This window comes from Carya illinoinensis, chromosome 7, assembly GCF_018687715.1.
Source record: "Carya illinoinensis cultivar Pawnee chromosome 7, C.illinoinensisPawnee_v1, whole genome shotgun sequence".
In the NCBI taxonomy this organism is placed as follows: domain Eukaryota; kingdom Viridiplantae; phylum Streptophyta; class Magnoliopsida; order Fagales; family Juglandaceae; genus Carya; species Carya illinoinensis.
The window spans coordinates 23,908,725-23,927,632 of record NC_056758.1 but is presented as its reverse complement, the minus strand read 5'-3'; the positions used below and the strand labels follow the sequence as shown (position 1 = coordinate 23,927,632).

The window sequence follows — 18,908 nt, the reverse complement described above, 5'->3', positions numbered from 1 at the left end:
AGTTTTCCTAATTTATGCTTTCACTTTATTTGATAGATTATTATATCTTTTTGGTTTTTTTTTTACTTGGCATGGCCTAACTAAATATAATTAATGAGTAATGTTATATACAGTTGTAGAGTGAGTAAGTACATAACAATCACTTTAAAAAAGAGTAAATTTTATTATTAAAAAATTATTATTTTTTCAATATAGATTCTTTATTTATTCTATTTTTTCAAAATAATTATGTAAAACTTGCATACTCATGACTGTAACTATCATTACTCAATATAATTATCAATATTTATGGAAAGAAAAACAATTTTTCTTTGTTATTGATAAGGTTGTTTAATTATGGTCAATATGTTTATGAAAGCAGAAGTATTGGATCCTAAAACTTAGAATGGACGCAAATGCATGCAGTTAGTTCTTCTGATTCAACAGAATGCTATACCTAAACCTTTTATTTAAAAGAAAAAACTAACACTTTTTCATGCTTTATTGTTCCTTCTGACCAAAGCCTTCATCATTAAGGGTACTTTTTAAGTTCTTCAAGAATAGATGCACATGCACACGCACAAAGAAATATATATTCCACAAGTTTTTTTCTCAGTTTGTTTGTGAGTTAGAATTGTCTATATATAATATTTATGATTGTTTTACCTTTTTTATTTGATTTTGATGGTTACTGTGGGTTTTGAAGGAAGGATTAGAAGAACATGAGAGGCAAGATCTAGCACACAAACATGATTATGTGAGATAGATGTCATCATCATGTGCATTGTCTTATCCTCTTTCTTCTTGTCAATTTCTTTCTCCTTTTTTCAAAAAACTAAAGGACGAGAGAAACGGATGGATCATGAATGGATGAACGTGATCTCATGCCCATGTTAGGAGAACTGTGCCTAGCTGTTTGGATACTGTGAAATTCTAACACTTGTTTGAACTAAGTCCACCCTAACCATATATTTATATTAATTGCTTGATCATGAAATGATCATATCATAATCCATATTTTAAGTTGGGGGGAGAAGGATTTGCCTTCCCTGCAACATTACAAAAATGGCAGCTCATCACACGAAGACTTTGAGATCATGTACATGATACATCATTTCATTCTTAGATGAGTCTTCACTACTAGGGGACCAACAAGCTGTGTTGAATATAGAAAGTCATATAAAATGGAAATTTCCTGGCAAATTTTGTACACATAACACCAATTAATCAAAACAGTTGCAGGTCGCTTTGTGTTCACGTGATCGTAAGGATTGTAAGTGGGCATTATATATATTATATATATAGGAGTACTGATCTTTATCGGCCTTCAAAGTGGTCCAAGTACTGCTAAACCCCAGAGAGGAGAGGAATCAGAATCCCATCTGCTAGCTAGCTTGATCATTGATTTCGCATTCCCAAGTCCGTTGAAACCAATCAGCTAATTTGTAGAATAAAATACATGTCAATGGCTTCTTCAAGCTGCATCATCATGTTAACATTCAGATTTCAGAGGTTCTTTTCCCACCACACCTACTTTGAATATTCAAATTAATCATGATCAAAATACCAAGAATATTCTTCTAATTTTATGTCCATACTCTGAATTGAACCGTTAGATTCCTGACCCCTTTTTCTCATGTTTTTATGTCCATACTCTGAATTTAACCGTTAGATTATTCCCGATCCCTTTTTCTCTTTATGGATATATATATATATATAGATTTAAAATTATCCTTTAAAATTTTAGAAATATATATAGATTTAAAATTATCCTTTAAACTTTTAGAAATAAGTTATTATTATTATTTGTTATGAGGAAAATGAATATATATGTGTGTGCATATATATATATATATAGAGGCAATTAATTAAAGGGTAATAGTCTAGGCATTCAACCCTAGCTTCTATTACTGGGTTTGTGCCTGACCTGACCCGACCCGACCCGACCAAAAATCTTCCCATTAAGATGCCAACCCGATCCAAACCAACCTATCAAAATACAATCGGGTTGAACCTGTATGACTCGACGTGATCTTTAAAAAAATAAATAAATAAAATGTTCAAAGACCCATCTTCTGCTCCTTTGAGACGCATCTTTGCTCCTTCGAACTGAATCAGCTTGTGGTAGTTTTTTCTTTCAACATATGTTTTTCTCGATAAGTCCATGAAGCAATGATCACGATTTGGCCTAGAAATCAAGTTTGCTCCTTATGCTGACATGGCAGTAGCTCTGGAAGTCCTCCAGGTCCACCTTCGCAGTATTTGGCGGAGTCTCACAATGTGGCGAATTTTGCTACATTTTCTAATTTCAGCTGACATTTTCTTGGGAAACTGACGGAAAAGAAAAGCTCATTTCTTGGCATTTGTTGCTTGTGGATTTTGATACTAGTTTTTTCTTTCTGAAAAGCTAGAGGGATGAGAGATCGTGTGGTTGGTGTAGAGAGATATTCCTGTAAACATAATGGAATGTTCGTAATAATCAATTGAATCACTATCTTTTCTACGCTTTTGGTGATTTTTCTCCTGAGCTTCTGTGTTTACGAAAGAGAGAGATCAAAGCCAACAACTAGGAAACAGTTTTGACTGAGCATATATATATATAAAGATATTTATATATATATATATATATAGAGAGAGAGAGAGAGAGAGAGAGAGAGAGAGAGAGAGAGAGAGAGAGGGGGGGGGGGTTTGTGCATTGGATCATTTGCTATTCACTAAACATTATTCTCCTCGTTGACATCTCTCTTTGAGAGACATATAATTTAATTAAGACTTTTATTTTTTGTTGAATTCATAAATTATTAGGAGTGTAAAATCTGGGAAAGTGATGGAAAAGAAAGCTTATTTCCTTGTACTTGTTGCTTGTGGGTTTTTATACTAGTTTTTTTCTTTTTGCAAAGTTAGAGGGATAAGAGAATCCACGGCCTTCGCTCACTACAAGGCTATGTTGGATCTCGTGGCCCAGATGCATAATCGCTGGTCACCCATGGTAGTAGGTCGGTTTAACACCAAAATATAAACCTGTGTATTCTCGATCGGATTGGTGAACCAATCACTACTAACCCGTCATATGTTGAGTCGGGTCAGTCCACTCAAGGTGCTAGGTCATCTGCACAAGCCTAGGTAAGGAAAATACTAGTCTTACCGCTGCTTTCCACCGCTAGATTCTACCGCTGTGATATTTTTATTTTTTTATTATTTTTGTTTTTACTTAATGATTAAGTAAACATTTTTTAATAATATTATGATTTTTTTTTATTTTTTTAAAAATATTTAAATATATTAAAAAAATACATGTAAAAAAATACAAAAAAAAAAAAAAAATTTTCCAAACCATTAGCGGGAGCCCTAGCGGGAGCTCCCAGCGGTGTGTGTAGCACCGCCCGCCTAGGTAATAGCACCATTGTTTGTGAGCAAAATCAATAGCTATTTTCCAATCAATACAACACAAAATAATAACCAATTTTAATCAAAATCAATACATATATATATACCTATATATATAGTACCTTCATATTATTCTTACTGACTGCGAATTAGAATACCACAATCTTAGACTTGTTTTTGTATCTTTTTTTAACCATTTCATGAATAGTAGTTATTGATAAAATAATTAAATTAATAAATATATCTATTCTATTATAATAAGTAACTATCTAATTATGAATAGTATTTTTTTTTTTTGTTAACTTTTGTTATTTTTCCGTTAAGTCCATTAAATCATGTTTTATCAAAAGACTTTCAAGATTTTTGACCATTTGACGTTTAGCTCCTTTATAGAATTTATTGAAGAATTATGTTTTACCAAAAGGTCCTTAAGACCCTTTACTATTTGACATGTAATTCCATTGTAGACTTTAATGAAAGATTCTATTTTACCGAAAGGTCTTTAATAGTCCCACGGTGCACATTAATTGACATCTCTTTTTCATATCCTTGTTTATTTTTCTTTCTTTTTGTTTAATTTTTTTAAATAAAAAAATTAAAATGATTTTATTCTTTAGAACAGAAACGCTTTAGCGTATTCTCATTGCAAAATTCAACTTTAAGTAAATTTAACCAATAAAATACTTAAAACACTCGATATATAATATTAATTATTAATTTAATTAGAATATAATTATTATTAATATTTTAATTAGTAGAACTATAAAATGTGATAAAAATAAAATTTTTTAAAAACTTATTAAATTAATAATATTTTATTATTAGATAAAGAGTAAATAGATAATCCAAAATGGATGTAGATGAATCCTCATATTTTATTGAAGTTTAGATTTTTTTAATCTTATTTTTTATCTTTTTTAACCTTGTAGTTTATTTCCTAGGTAATAAGTTATTGATTTTTTTTTATTTTTTTATTTAAATCATTATTTCAGATGAACCCAGATTAACGTAGCCAGGCGATTCCCTAGTATATATATAAAAGAGTATGATTTAAAACTCACCTAGTATCTCCATAGTCAGAAACATAAGATTTATATCCTAGAATTAATTATACAGGACGAAGCAACAATTTTGATGCGTGGGGTCCGGGCTATACATTGGAGGAGGGGAGAGGGTGGGTGAAAAACGGCTCTCATTGTAAAGGCTGCCTCTTACTGCCACATCTGTTTTTATATATGTTGGGAATTCAGATGAATTTGGATTCCAGTTCAAACCCATTAGGATATTAAGGAATGTGTAGGGGAAGAGGAGGGGAGAGAGAGGGTGGGTGGGTGGGTGGGGGAACATGGGAGTTTCAGGTTTGGAAACTGTGCCTTGGTACCGGATTCATTTCATGTAACCGGGACATTGGGAAAATTGAGGAGTAGCCTTCATGTGGCCCCCACTAATTCTTGGTTAAAATAAAACTTCAATTATACATAAACCCAGTTTCTTTATTTACTGGTGTATGCATGATGATCTATACATATGCACACAAAGGGTATCCGATGGGTGGTGGGATTATCATGATTCATGAAGATATGAAAAGAGTTGAAGGTGGGGGCTGCAGATCTGGAATGCATGTGAGTCAAAACGAAAAGAGAGAGAACTGGTGATAGCCTATATGTACGTAAAAAGGATGATGATCTGCAAATGCATGCTTTTATTATTATTATTATTATAATTATTATGAAATACAGTGATAATTATTGGGGCCGAAAACAGACAAAAGGAAGAGATGTTATTATTCTGAGATGCTAAATATAGTCTGACAAAGTGAGGGATAGAATAGAAAGAGAGATAGATCATGAAATGTAGGTTGTGCTTAGAGGTATGTAGCCACACCGATAGGCTCACATGGAGGAAGCAGAAAAGCTTATGGGTGATTTGTCCTAAAAGGATAAACCATGCACATGGGGGTAGCAGCGTGAACCCCCCCTTTCCTTTTTGATAATAATTGGAATCCAGTTACATCCTAGATATAAGGTTCAGTCATTCCAGTGACTCAGTCACTGATGTTTGGCAAGCATCATAAATATATACATATATGTCATTTACAGCGTCTAAAATATGTTAAGCTAGCCAGCATCCCTGACCCATTTATCGAAAATTCTGAAATCTGAACGGGGGAAGACGTTAAAGCAAAAGCTAAACCATTTGATGCCTTGATGTGGTATTTATGCATTCCCCAAAGTACATGCTCAACTTGACCCGGACAACTAGCATCAAGTTCATGGCATTTGGTCACTTGGGCACCAAAAATTGAGAGAAACTTAGCATATCGAGTTGATTAAATAAAGTAGTTGGAGTACTTGGAGAAGTAGGATTAGTTAATAAGCGTTTAAATTAACCACGTTATGCGTGCTCGCTCGACTGAAATAATTGAACCCAAAACTCCAAGTTGCAAACTACCATACATAAATTAATTAAGACCATAATTTATTGCATTGTAGAAATAAATTTACAATATAGTATGCGTTAACTCGTGTAAATCTAGATCGATCGACAACACGATCGACGCAGTTACGTTGTTGAAGCAAGAAGCAAAGACGTCGATCGAAGTTGGGATATCAATTAATCATTCGATCCAGCCTTTTTAAACATAGGAATAATTTAAATGTTCTTTGGGAAGATAAATCCCATGTTTAAAATGACAAAATCGAGGAAATTCACAAGGCATCCAAATGTGAAAAACGGGAAAGCAAGAGGCCATGCCACTGTAATCATATGCTTCAACTTATTCACGAGGGCACATATTCCGTTATTGCGTGAAACTCAAGTTCGATGTTAGCAATGCAACGTCGAACAAAGGACCCGTTTCAAATTAAATATTCGTTGAATGGATATATTTTCACTACTAGATCGGCCGGTTTGAATAATAAGTTGAATTGAGATGAAAGTTGAATAAAATATTATTAATATTATTATTATTTTGAGATTTAAAAAAGTTAAATTATTTATTAATATTTTGTATTAAAAGTTAAAAAAATTGTAATAATTAAATAAGATAAATTAAAATGAGTCGAGATAAATTGGCTAAACAAATGCAGCCTAAGATCAATTTGGGACCATTCAAAAGTGGTTTATTTTTATTTTTAACTTTATATGAGAAATACGTTTTCTTTATTACCTTTTTCATTATAATGTGCACGACAAAAATTGTGGGAAAATTTATACATGAAATATAAAAGTTTTTATTTTTATTTTTAAATTAGAGAGAAAGTTACAATATTTTACATGAAAATTTAAAAAAAAAAATTATAATAAATTGAAATGAGTTGGAGGCCTTTTTTTTGTATCCAAATCGGACCATTTAAATGCGAATAATGTTGGAGTTTATCATAAAAAATTATATTTTATATTTACGAATAATTTAATTATTTTTAAAAAAGAACTAGAACTTATTCGCGAGCCACCTAATAAGAAAAATAAATTACTTGAATTATATCTTAAAAATTATCAAGAAAATCTAAAAAACTAACTATGAAGTTAATTTTGTAAATATTTTTATATGTTTGATATCAATAATTATCATATATAACAATACGGCGGATTTAAACACTTATAGTAATAGGAAATTATTTCCTCTATACAATAATAATACTAGCAAGTGTGATTAATAAAAATTTATTTAAATCTATACGAGTTCGAGTCTAATCATGAATTTTATATGAACTATTGAATTTAATAATCAATCAAAATTCTATATTCCGAATTGCCTGTATTTATTTACAATTGTCTAAGGTAGTTTCTTGGATCAAATTATTCATGTTGCGATCATGCATGGTGAGGAACTCCAACACTGATGTTAATTAGTAAGTAATTCAAATCAGCCTAATTGGTGCTACAATAGAAGAAGAAGAATAGCCATTAGCCAAACTAAATGAAATAAGACTCGAGTAAAACACAGGTAAAGTTGGATATGAGATTTTTAGAAGAGTAATACTATATATAGTCGTAGAGTGTGTATGTATTTTATAATAATTTAAAAAAAAAGTAGAATATATTATTAAAAATTTTATTTTTATTATATGAATTTTATATTTATTTATTTTTAAATAAAAATTATATAACAATTACGGACTCTACTATTTTAAATATTGTTTCTCTTTTTAGAATAGGCTTTACACCCCTCTCATTCCACCAGCGCATGAGGCTCAGACCTCGCCGACGTTGGTATGCGCATTCTTGAATGTTGCCAAAGTTGAAGACTTTTCGACTTTTCAATTCTAAGAGTATTGGCAATGGATTAACCATTGCCAAGTCTATAACTTAGCTAGAATGTTAACTTTTAGCTAGAATATGGACTTCTAGATAGATTAGTCCATATTTGATTAGCTATTTTAAAGTTTAAATAATAATAAAATATTATATATTTTAATAATATTTAATTTTTTTTAATATTTTACAAATACATTTCACATATTAGTTAATAACTTTATTAAATAAATTATTATTTAACTACAAATTTTTATTTTTTAACTATTTTTTTTCTCGATGTTATGTTGTAAAAAATAGTTGATATTTTTTTGTAAATATATATTAAAACACAAGCAGAATTCACAACATCCACCGTGCAATGCAAAAGCTTCCTAAAGGAAAATAGTCGAAGAGATGTAATTTTAGAATAAAATAATGTTTTGATGTTAAACAGGATCTCGCCATATTTGAAGGAAGTGATGGACTTACTGTAGCAGAAAGCTTCACCTACTTTATTTTAGCCAGTCCAATGCAGTAGGTTTAATGGCTACAAAGTTTATATTTTGGCTTTTAAGGAGTTTTAGCGAGACCGATGCGGATGCTCTAACCATCCTATTCAAAAGTTGATAAGGACCTTTATATCTTCGTTTTTGTCTAAGCGAATATATAAAGGTCCTAGAAGTGAGAAATCTCTTTTGATGTTGTTTTACTGGTTGTTTTATACTATAACATCTTGTCTACGGCCTTGATCCATACGAACTAAGATACAGAGTCTTCAAAATGCAACAAATTTAGTGAAAGATGTTAATTAATTAGAAGGGGGCATGCATGGCTAGCTATGACTTAAGTGCCCAAACCCTTGACAAAATTCTGGAAAAGAAAAGAAGCTTGCTTGCCCAAGTAGTCAATTTGCAACCTTCCATCGCAGATTCTTCCAAAAATGCAATAGAGGTTCTGTGCATTTTTCGCAGATTGTTCCAAAAAATGCAATGGCGATCTCTGGACACCCCTCTCTCTCTCTCTCTCTCTCTCTCTCTCTCTCTCTCTCTCTCTCACAGAGGATATGCTCTTTTGTCAAATATGACCAAAGCGCAAGAATTTTTGACAACTACATCCATTTTTGCATATATGCTTTTTATAGGAATACATGCAACAAGCGGTTCGCCCTTCCTCTACTTATGCAACGCAACACCAACAGCAACAGGTTGTAAAGCCAAACCCAACAGCCACCCAAGTCCCCCTTTCCTTCATTTCATTCATTCACTTTCCTCATCCATCATACCACGTGGGATCTTCATCATTTTTTATTCCCCCAAGACCGTAATGCCCTGTTATCTGTCACCTCATGTGTCCGTCACGTGGTCATTTCTTTTTAATCTTTGAAAATGTCATTTAATTAATTTCTATATAATAATTAAATTTCTAGTAATATTCTTGCTTTCTTTTTATAGAATGAGAGCAGGGCATGAAATCCGAAGTTACAACTTTGAGAGTCGAGTTATAAATTTTATTTATTTTGGGAAATTAATTTTTGTAACATTTATCTTTGTAATATTGAATAAGAAAGTGCGCCGGCGTTGTTGGGCAAAAAGCATGTATGTATATAGGCTTTTTATTTGATTCCACCACCCAACACGTCACGGGCTTCCCCCATTTACGGCCTTTAAGTGGGTTCATATGCAAATGCAGCCGACCTATGTTTCTATTATTTATCTCACAATCAATACAGATACGAGTCTTTGTTCATAATGGAGGAGGGACGGGGGGCTGCTGGAGGAGGAAGAGGGGGGTAGTATAGGTAATTGGGGGGTTTTGAATGTTGGTCAATGTAGGGTCATCGTTCAAACCTCCCCCAACACAGAGCCCAAAGCAAATGGGTGGCACTGACACGTTGTTCAGCATCACCCCCACGGATTCGCTATATTCCCTAAGCTGCCCCTCCCAACTCCTCGATACAACTCTTTGGACTGTAGTCCAGCCTCTCTCTTGTTCGCTGAAATTACACAATGCCCCCCAAAATACTTTCCCAATTGTTTTCACTTTAAAAAGGCCTCAAAAGCGGGAGTCTGCAGTTGAAGGCTGATAATACACACACTCACTCACTCAGAGTCAGAATCACGCAGAGAGAGCAAATGACGACGGGAATGTAGAGGCTTAAGGCTTTGGGTGGTGATTAGTTTTAGGAACTGTTTGGAGTGGGACAAATATATTGCAGAGTTTTCCGGGAAAATGACGACAGGTATGTTGCACGACCAGAAGCATATTGAGAAGCAAATGGGTTGCATGGCTGGGTTCCTTCAGATCTTCGACCGCAACCAGATTCTCACCGGCAAACGTCTCTACTCCAACAAGCGCCTCCCTCCCTCTTCGGTTTGTTTCTCTCTCTCTCTCTCTCTCTCTCTCTCTCTCTCTCTCTCTCTCTGCCTATCTTTTATATCCTAGAAAACGAAAGCAAATTTATTTTTTTGCTTGATTTCTGATCAGCCGGTGGATTCCACTCCGGAGTCGAATAGCAGCATGGTCTTTCCGGAGATGCCCGGTGAATTGGAGAAGCAGCAGCAAGCGAGAGTAGCACCATCTCCTGAGAGGCCCAAGCAGTCTCAGCTTCCGGAGCTGCGATCTCCTGCACCCGAGATTGCAACAACTCCAGCCGATACTCCAACCAAGTCGCCTCTTCCCTTCCCGATTCTCGAACTAAAAGAAGGCACAAGGTCCTCTTGGAAGTTCTCCAGAGAAGCTCCCAGACTTTCTTTGGACAGCCGAGCTGTTGTTGACGCGAAGGGAAGCTTAAAACCCAGAGAGATCCGTACAAACGCTGCCTTCTTGTCCTCCAATAGATGCGAAGAAGGGGCGGTGGACGGCGATAAGCATCGTAAATCGCCGAGCGTCATTGCGAGGCTCATGGGGCTCGAAGCGTTGGCGGACTCCAATACTGAACCGGCCAAGAAAGCAGAGCTCCGAAGATCTGCTTCGGAATCCAGGGTTTCCAGAGATCTGTTTCAGCACCGATTCGTAGAGGGCAACAACAGCTTCAATTTCCAGCTCAGGCAAATTCAGCAACCGAATTTGCAGAGCAGCATTTCGAGCAACGTGATCCAAGAAAATGTAACCAATGAAAGGTACGGTTCTGCTCATAGACGGGTCGATTCGAGGGAATATGGCGTTCAGAATGTGAGAAGTGGAGCGGCCCGACCTGCTCCTAATAGAGGAATGGGGCAACGGAAAAGCTTCTTTGATTCGGAGGACTTCTTTCCGGAGCCAAAACAGGGCGTTTCGATCTACGGAGAGATTGAGAAGAGGTTAAAGATGCGAGGGATCGATGAACCATCTCAAGATTTTGAGACATTAAAGCACATCCTCGAAGCTCTGCAACTCAAAGGTCTTTTGCGTTCGAAGAAACCTTCGAATCAAATGAACCACAGGAATTTCGTTTACGACCATCGAAGCCTCGAATCTCCGGTTGTTGTGATGAAGCCCGCCGCGAGGTCATCGGCGAACCGGCCTGGTCGGAACGGGAACGACTCTCCTCCCTCTAGCTTCAGATCGAAAACCGGAGTTCGGCGTAACGTTAACGAGACGTTGCCAGCCTTGAGCCCGAGGCGTGACCGGCCGGAGATGGATCGAAATGCACGATATCAGACGAGGGAGCGAAATACGAGCAGCTCGCCGACTCGGATTCAGAGCGAAAACGGCTTGAGAAGCCCGACCAGAAGAGGAGCTTTGTCCGTGGAAACGCGGAGGAAAGTAGGGACTCCGAATAATACGATGGATTCGGTGGAAAACAGAAGGGTGTCTCCGGTTCGGTCCCCTAAGGCTAGCCCGAGGAGATTTGGATCGGATCAAGCAATGACGAACCGGTCACCGAGGATGAAGAAACCGTCGGCCGAAATTTATCCAAAGGAGGAAAAGGTGTTTACTCCGGCAGAGGAGGAATCATCATCGACCACCGTAACGTCGGAGAGCAGTATCAGCACTTGCTCACAAACCGAGACAGAGGTACATAAATTAACGGTAACATCATAATATTTTTACTGGAAATTAATAAATCAGTTTAAAACTTTAAATTACTAACGGGCATTAAATGGAATGAATGTTATATTTGCAGAGGGGGAAGGCGGAGGATTACAGGGAGGGTAGGAGCTTATTAGAGAGGTGCGATAAGCTACTTCACAGTATAGCGGAGATCACTGCGACCGAGTTGAGTCCCGTATCGGTGCTTGACTCGTCGTTCTACAAGGACGAGTCGTCGTCGCCTTCCCCGATACTGAAACGGAGGAGCATTGAATTCCAAGGTAACGGACGCCACGTCATATATTATCATATCATTAATTAATTAATTATAAATACAATGTGCTAAATTTTTGGCATCTGAGAATTTTGGGAAGGGATGACGTCGTGTATGCTAAAACGATGCTACGGCCTTGAGGTGTCCAGGCCTAGTAAATTGGTAGTTCGTGCATAGTAGTAGTCGTCTGCAGCGAATCGTTTTCAGAACTGTCCGTCCATAATAAGATCCAATTAATGAACGCCATTGTAGCAGCATGACGTCAACCGAAGAGGGGGGTAGCTTTGAGAACATGAGAGAGATGGTCGTAGAATAATGATCAATCTACTTGGGGTTGCTTTTTTTGGTTCCTTCAGTTTTGTCCAAACCTACCCTATTATACTCCGTACAGTCTGGCATTTAACTCGTACCGTTGAGTATTGAAGATTGTAACGTTTTCCTAATTTCAGTGGTAGCTTAGCCTGGTTTACTCTCCGTTTGACTCACTCATACGGTCAAAATTGGCCCATTCTCTCTCTCTCTCTCTCCCCCCATTATGTTGGCATTTTAGTATCTGATTTCTTATGTTGTGTTTTTTTTTTTGGTGGGGAAATGATCAGATCAACCCATTGAATTGGAGGATGATGTTTGGAGCCTTCCGACATCACGGTTGGAATTTAACTCGGAAGACAAACCGGGTGACGGTGATTTTGTGTACGTATCGGAGATCGTCCGAGCTTCGAGTTATTTACCGGAGGACTCCGATGTCTTCCAATTACTCGAGAAGCAGCAGCATCTCAAAGGGAAGGACACCTCCGAGGTCTCGAGACTCCGGAGAAGGCTTATTTTCGATACCATCAACGAAATCCTCGATCGTAACAGGCAATTACCGCCTTGGAAGTCTAATTCCTGGGAGAACTGTTCCATTTCGTTGAGGCAAGTATGGTCCCAATTCCGGAGGATTCGGGAGATCGGGGATGCATCGGAGGACTTGTTCGAGGTGATTTGCGGCGTGCTGAGGAAGGATTTTATGGTGGATGGCACCAGTGGATGGGTGGATCGCCCGATCGAGATGTCGGAGTCCGTTTTGGACGTCGAACGGCTGATATTCAAGGATTTGATTGGCGAGACCATCCGGGATCTCGCTGCTTTTTCCGGGAATTGCGATAACCTGGCGGCGCTGCGAAGGAGATTGGTGTTCTGAAACGTGCGAGGGAACGTATAGCAGCGCCGTACGGGTTATTGCTTTTGGCGCGGTTTTGCTTGGCCACTTTGTCTCTGGTTTACTATATTGTTCTTTTTTGAAGCCTTTTATATTTTAATTTTAGTATGACCCGTGTCTTATTGGTTTCAAAAGTTGTGGAAAATGTTGAGATCTAAGTGCTCCTGAAGTGCAGGCAAAAATCTAACCAGTCACTCTTGCAATACGTAAAAAAAGCAAAAAAAAAAGTGGGTTTTCATTATCATTATTGATTGTTGTTGTTTGTAGCCACAGCTGAAATTATTGTGACTTGCATGCGTTACTTTATCCAATCGTTTGGTTTCATGTATGCCATTCAATAAAGTTCTCTTTGTTATTATTTGTCCTTAAAATAATCGAGAAGTTTGAGGGTAGGGCGGGAGAGTAGATCATGTGCGCTGATTAATAATCTAATAGAATAATGTCACGTAAATTCCATAGTATCCTTAACGAAACACAAAGGCATGCACAATCCAAAACCGCATACACAAATCAGGGTAAGAAAGGCACAAAAAGCAACGGCTAGCGCAAAATATATAGTCGTAGAAAAAGTATAAAGGATTCTTTCACGTACCGTACGTTTCGATTGGAGCTAAAAGTCTGGAGGCACACCGTTGATCATGTGGTGGGCTGGCTGAGTGCGTGACTCTCATTTGTGTAGTTAGAATATAAATGTGGTTATTTTTATTAGTTTTTTTTAAAAGATAATTATTAGGTGAAAATACACAAATCCCATTTAAAAAGAAATTAGCCATTTTTAAGAGAAAGTATAGACAGCTGGCCTGTTGATTTTTGTGTAGATGATAAGGAAGCTGGAGCATATCAAATCAGCTCATTAATAGTATGATTGGCGAAACTCAACCAGCTTGGCAGACGCGTTTCTTTCGGGGTGACTTTCGTTTTCATCGGCTGAACAGAGCTTCTGAAGCCATTTAATATCATAATACAGCAGGAGGAGGTGCAGCAGCAGGAGAAGGGCCCTCTTCATAAAAGATGTAAGAAGAGTAATACTGGTAAGGAGGATGAGTACTGTGCCCAGCATTATTTCTGGGGGTCCAACGTACGTATTGCCGGAACGCCACCTTGTGTTGTTGGGTTTGTATTGGCAATATTGCTCGAAATGCAACACCACCAAATTTTAAAGCCAATTCAATACTACCTTCCCCAACATCTCTAATATTGTCTAGCTGCTTAATTTCCTTCCCCCAGTTGTGAAGTCGCAACGTAAGAAATAAGAATTAAACTGGATTTTCTGGTTTTTATTCTTTGAAAATTAGTTTTTGGTGGTGGATATACGCAACTTCTGGAGAGTGTTTGTTGAAGTTGAGTTGGATATGTTCGGACAAAATTACAGACTCACAATGCCCAGAACCTAACTGGCAGTGCGGTTAATGAGACTTGGAAGCACTGGTCGTCAGACATTTAAGGGTCATGTTGGGTTCGTGACTTTGGTTTTTTCACATATAATATTGGCCAGTTGATACCTATTTAATTGGTATGGCCCATAAACCAATCTTTTCTCCCTTTCTTTATTTTTGTGCTGGGAATGGCTCATTAGTTATCATATTCAATTGCAATCCTCTCAATTCTCAACCACTTGATGCTAAGGCTTTGAACCTTCTACACCATAATCAAAGGAAAAGGAGCACCCTTTGAATCACATTTTTGTTTTGTTTTGGGTTTTTTATTTTAAAGGGGGATTCTCAGTTTGATATCACTAAACAATTAGCAACTCGCACAAAGAAGAATGAAAGTCAAAAGATCAATACTTTTTCTATGTTGATCGATTTCATTCCACATGAGTATTGTGTTAAATATGTTAAAAAGTAGAGACTTGTAAATAGATTTTCTTTTTTCTTTAAGATATAAAGTCTAGTTCCAACTTTCCGAGTATATCAATGAGGACCTGAACTTAGAAATTGAGCCAAGAAGAGTACAAACAAATTGCAGGGGTAACTCTTGGGAACCATTTCAAAGTTGATTGAATCATATGATATGGCATGTGGATCGGATGGTTCAATTCACCAATGCTATTCGTACTATTTTATTGCCTCCTGATCTGAGTTCTGAAGAGTGAGTGATACCAGTCTGGGCTCTCATGTTTGCGATTTTTTGATCATGCAAATGGATAATAATGGAATGCAGGAAAAGTTCAATATGGTGGGGTTTTAAAGAGATAAGACCTATACCTCACCACAGTTCTCCCTTGAGTTGTGGGCCTTGATTTCTCCTCTTGTTTTTTCCTTCCTTAGTGTTGTGGGCCCTGTGGCCCATTTCCCCCTCCCTCCTCTGCCCCGCCCCTCTGGTACATAAAAAAAACTGTTGATAGCAGAAGCCTAAAAAACAAATAGTGTTTCCTGCCTCCTATATTCACTCACTTAACTTCCTGGCTTCCTACCCTAAGTAGAGATCTTTAAAGCACAAGAGAGGTTAAAAAAGAAAAACCCAAGAGTCTCTCAAACCAGACAAAGCTTGGGACCTTGGGTCAGTATCTGTCATCTCAAAGGGCACAAGCTTATCTATGTAAGTGTGAGAGATGTGGATGGATGCACTGGCACAGGCACATGCCATTGTTGCAATGGACTTTTCTTCCATTTTTAAGCACCACATTATTATTATCTAGAGTTGAAATTTTTGGTCACCAGCACATACTCAAAAAAAGAAAAAAAAAAAAAAGAAAAAAAAAAAGTTTGATTAAATGCATGATGCTGTCACAATCCCGGTCGTGGTTGGTTGTCATCATCATCCTCATTGTTGTCTCCCCAATTGGGGTTCTATCTGCCAGATCACAATTTGACTACACAATGTCATGTGGAATCCACTATTTGCTATCACTTCCTCGATTGGAGCTTGAATTTACTCCACGCTTGTTGAGCTCCATTGTACTGCTCAATCAAATGGAAAACTTTTGAAAGGAAACCTCGTCCTTGTGTACTTGCTTATTCCATCCTAAAAGCTAACCCCCAAAGCTTTGTTGTATCTTTCTGATTTATGGGAATCAATTTCTCTGCCAATGGGATTAATTTTTTTTATTGCTTGCATTGGAATCCAAAATTCATTCACACATGCAAAACCACACATTATTTATGTGCTTCCTCATTCATAAACCTTTAACGAATGGTTAGTAATAAAGGGATTTGAATTTTCAAGAGTTTTGAGATTCAAAAATTCTATGTGGAGTCACTTTTATGTACTTTTTGCTCACTCTATTAATATGATTGGCTGTATCATTTTTTTAATATAAAATAAATATTTTAGCCAATCATATCAATGAAGTGCATAAAGAATACGTAATAGTGACTATATGTAGTAGAACTCTTTGAGATTATACAAGTGGAAAAGATCTCCTCAAGTTTTTGCCAAAAGTCGGAGTCTAAAGTGAGAGAGAGATAAACAAACCAAGTAGGACATGATCCTCCAATATTTACTGTTAATTTAATAAAAACCGCTCAAATATTTATTTGGACAGTAATAATATGATAGGGCCTACTTGATGTATCATCGATCTCTCTCCCTATTGAGTTCTTACAAGAATTTAAAAGAACTTTAAATCAATGCGTAAGTAGATTTTACAATAGGGAAAAGCTTCCCGCCGGATAGGTTTAAAACCCATTTTTGCATCGGCTCAATCGTATCTCAACATGTAAGCCATCCAGGAAAAGGGAAGTTGCACCCGAAAACACTATATCCCCCCTCTCATCTATTTCCTTTCTCCACACGTAAATCTCTCCCACTTCCGTTCTCTCCCTCTTGCTGCACCAAACCTCCACACGAAAACACCACATTGTGTTTACCAATTAACGAATGGTCTGGTAGTGGTGGAGGCTAAGAGGAATGGTGGGGACACTGGTTCCTACAAAGACGTGGAAGAACAAGCTCAGGCCTCTGCTAATCAGTGGCCAAACGTCTCAACCATGAACTCAAAATTGAAAATTGGAAAAAAAAAATAAAAAAACAAAAATGCAAAAGTGGTTGAAAAAAAAAAAATCAGTCGGTGGTGTGCTGTTGTTGTTAAACATAATTATAATACAAGAGGAATGCTTATTATTATGGTCTATGTGGTGTTTGTTTATTGTTTGCGTTTGAATTTGTGCTTTGGAATAAAGATTGCCAAGGGTAAAGGGCGTTTCCTTTAGTTAAAATTGTTGGTTTTGCTATCCAGCTTCAATGTAAATTGCATCCAAATAGTTTTGGGTTTTTTTGCTTCTTTTCTTCTCCTTCGTTTCTGTATATATATATTTTTTTTCCCTTTTTGTATATCCTATGGACGACAAAAATGGATTCACCACAGAATTCTTAATTATATGTGTACTTATTATTCAGTTTTATATTTTGAAATTCATTTTTTTTAATCCAAAAATTGGGATTAGCCCCAGGAGAAGAAGGCATGGTGCAGGGTGCTAAAGTCTGCAAGAGAAGATAGGCTACGGAGAGGATGAGTGCTTCCAAACGCGCAGGATGGGTTGGTGCAGGTGTAGGTTTGGTGCAACGAGAGGGAGAGAGCGGAAGGGAGAGAGGTTTACGTGTGGAGAAAGGAAATAGATGAGAGGGGAATCGGGTGTTTTCGGGTGCAACTTCCCTTTTTCTAGATAGCTTACGTGTTACGATGCGATTGGCTGGTACAAAAATGGATTTTTCAATAACAACATGTGGATAAGTAAATTTTTTGTTAGTTTTTCTTAAATATATTTAATATTTTCCTTACAATATTTATAATTGTGTAAGTCAATCCCTATCATTCTAGACGATCAAGATGGAGAAGCTTGGGCCACTATTTTCTTTTCACATGGGAGTGTTAAGACTAGGGACTGCTACCTACACCACTGCACTTGGCACAAACTCATTGACTGCAGCTTGGAAAGTTTTTAAGGAAAGGGTGTACGATGCATTTTCAGGTGTAAAATTAAATACAGACTTCATGACAATTTAATACATGAGTGTCACCGTCATTTTTGTCACCATCTTCAATTTTTATAACTATGTCAACACTTTAATGCATAAAAGTACAATTACTCAGAATTCAAAATTATAAGAGATATTCAAAATTTAGGATCGTCTCTCATGTATGACATTACCATAAACCTAAAATATAAAATTGATTTATTCTTTTTATTGAAGGGGGGTGGTGGGTTTGATTCCTAATTCTCTCATTTAGAGATTAAGCCTTTTGTCATCTGGTCCATTGGACCTTAACTTATAAATTGATTTCTTTACTTCATTTCATTGATAGGTTATTATTATAATCTTTTTTTCAAAATTTAATTAAGTGGGCTTTCTAGTCAATTTTTTCGGCACATTTTCCGGTATTAACTACTATAAGGGTCCTGCTATCGGTACCGATAGCGGACCAATCAAGGCAAAATATTTTTTTTTTCTTTTATTTTTCTTGACATATTTTTTAAACTTTTTTTTTTTGAAAAAAAAATAAATTCACTAATAAAATCTTTCTTAACTATTAATTTTTTTTTTTTTTAAACACACAAGCTTCGATCAAATTGGAGTCCAATTCATGGGTCCCCTCAACATTTTTCCTACTATAAAGACATGGGTGATGATGATTCACAAGCAGCTTCTTTACAACTCATAATACAATAAATCAATATCAGTCTATTAAAAATAATTTTAATTTTACATATGTATGCTCCATCTAAAATAGAATTATACAATAATTATAACATAATTATACATTAATCATTTTTCACAAAGATATGGGCCATAAATAACCCCACAAGCGCTAAAAGTTTTTCAAGCCAGGCCATAAAATTGCAGGGCTATTAATATATAGATCCATAGGGTGAG

The 18,908-nt window shown here is 36.5% G+C and overlaps 1 protein-coding gene across 2 annotated transcripts; it reads left to right on the top strand.

Moving 5' to 3' along the window:
• Positions 1-9,608: 9,608 nt before the first annotated feature.
• On the top strand, positions 9,609-13,449 carry LOC122316769 (protein LONGIFOLIA 1). 2 transcript variants are annotated; one of them, XM_043133544.1, is made up of 4 exons: positions 9,609-9,975; positions 10,090-11,616; positions 11,711-11,897; positions 12,490-13,449. In XM_043133544.1, the coding sequence occupies exons 1-4, from the start codon at positions 9,835-9,837 to the stop codon at positions 13,071-13,073; spliced, it is 2,439 nt and encodes an 812-aa protein (XP_042989478.1). In that variant the 5' UTR covers positions 9,609-9,834; the 3' UTR covers positions 13,074-13,449. The 2 variants fall into 2 exon arrangements, with proteins under 2 accessions (XP_042989478.1, XP_042989479.1); XM_043133545.1 differs by having other exon boundaries at positions 9,620-9,975; positions 10,090-11,601.
• The last annotated feature ends 5,459 nt before the right edge of the window (positions 13,450-18,908 follow it).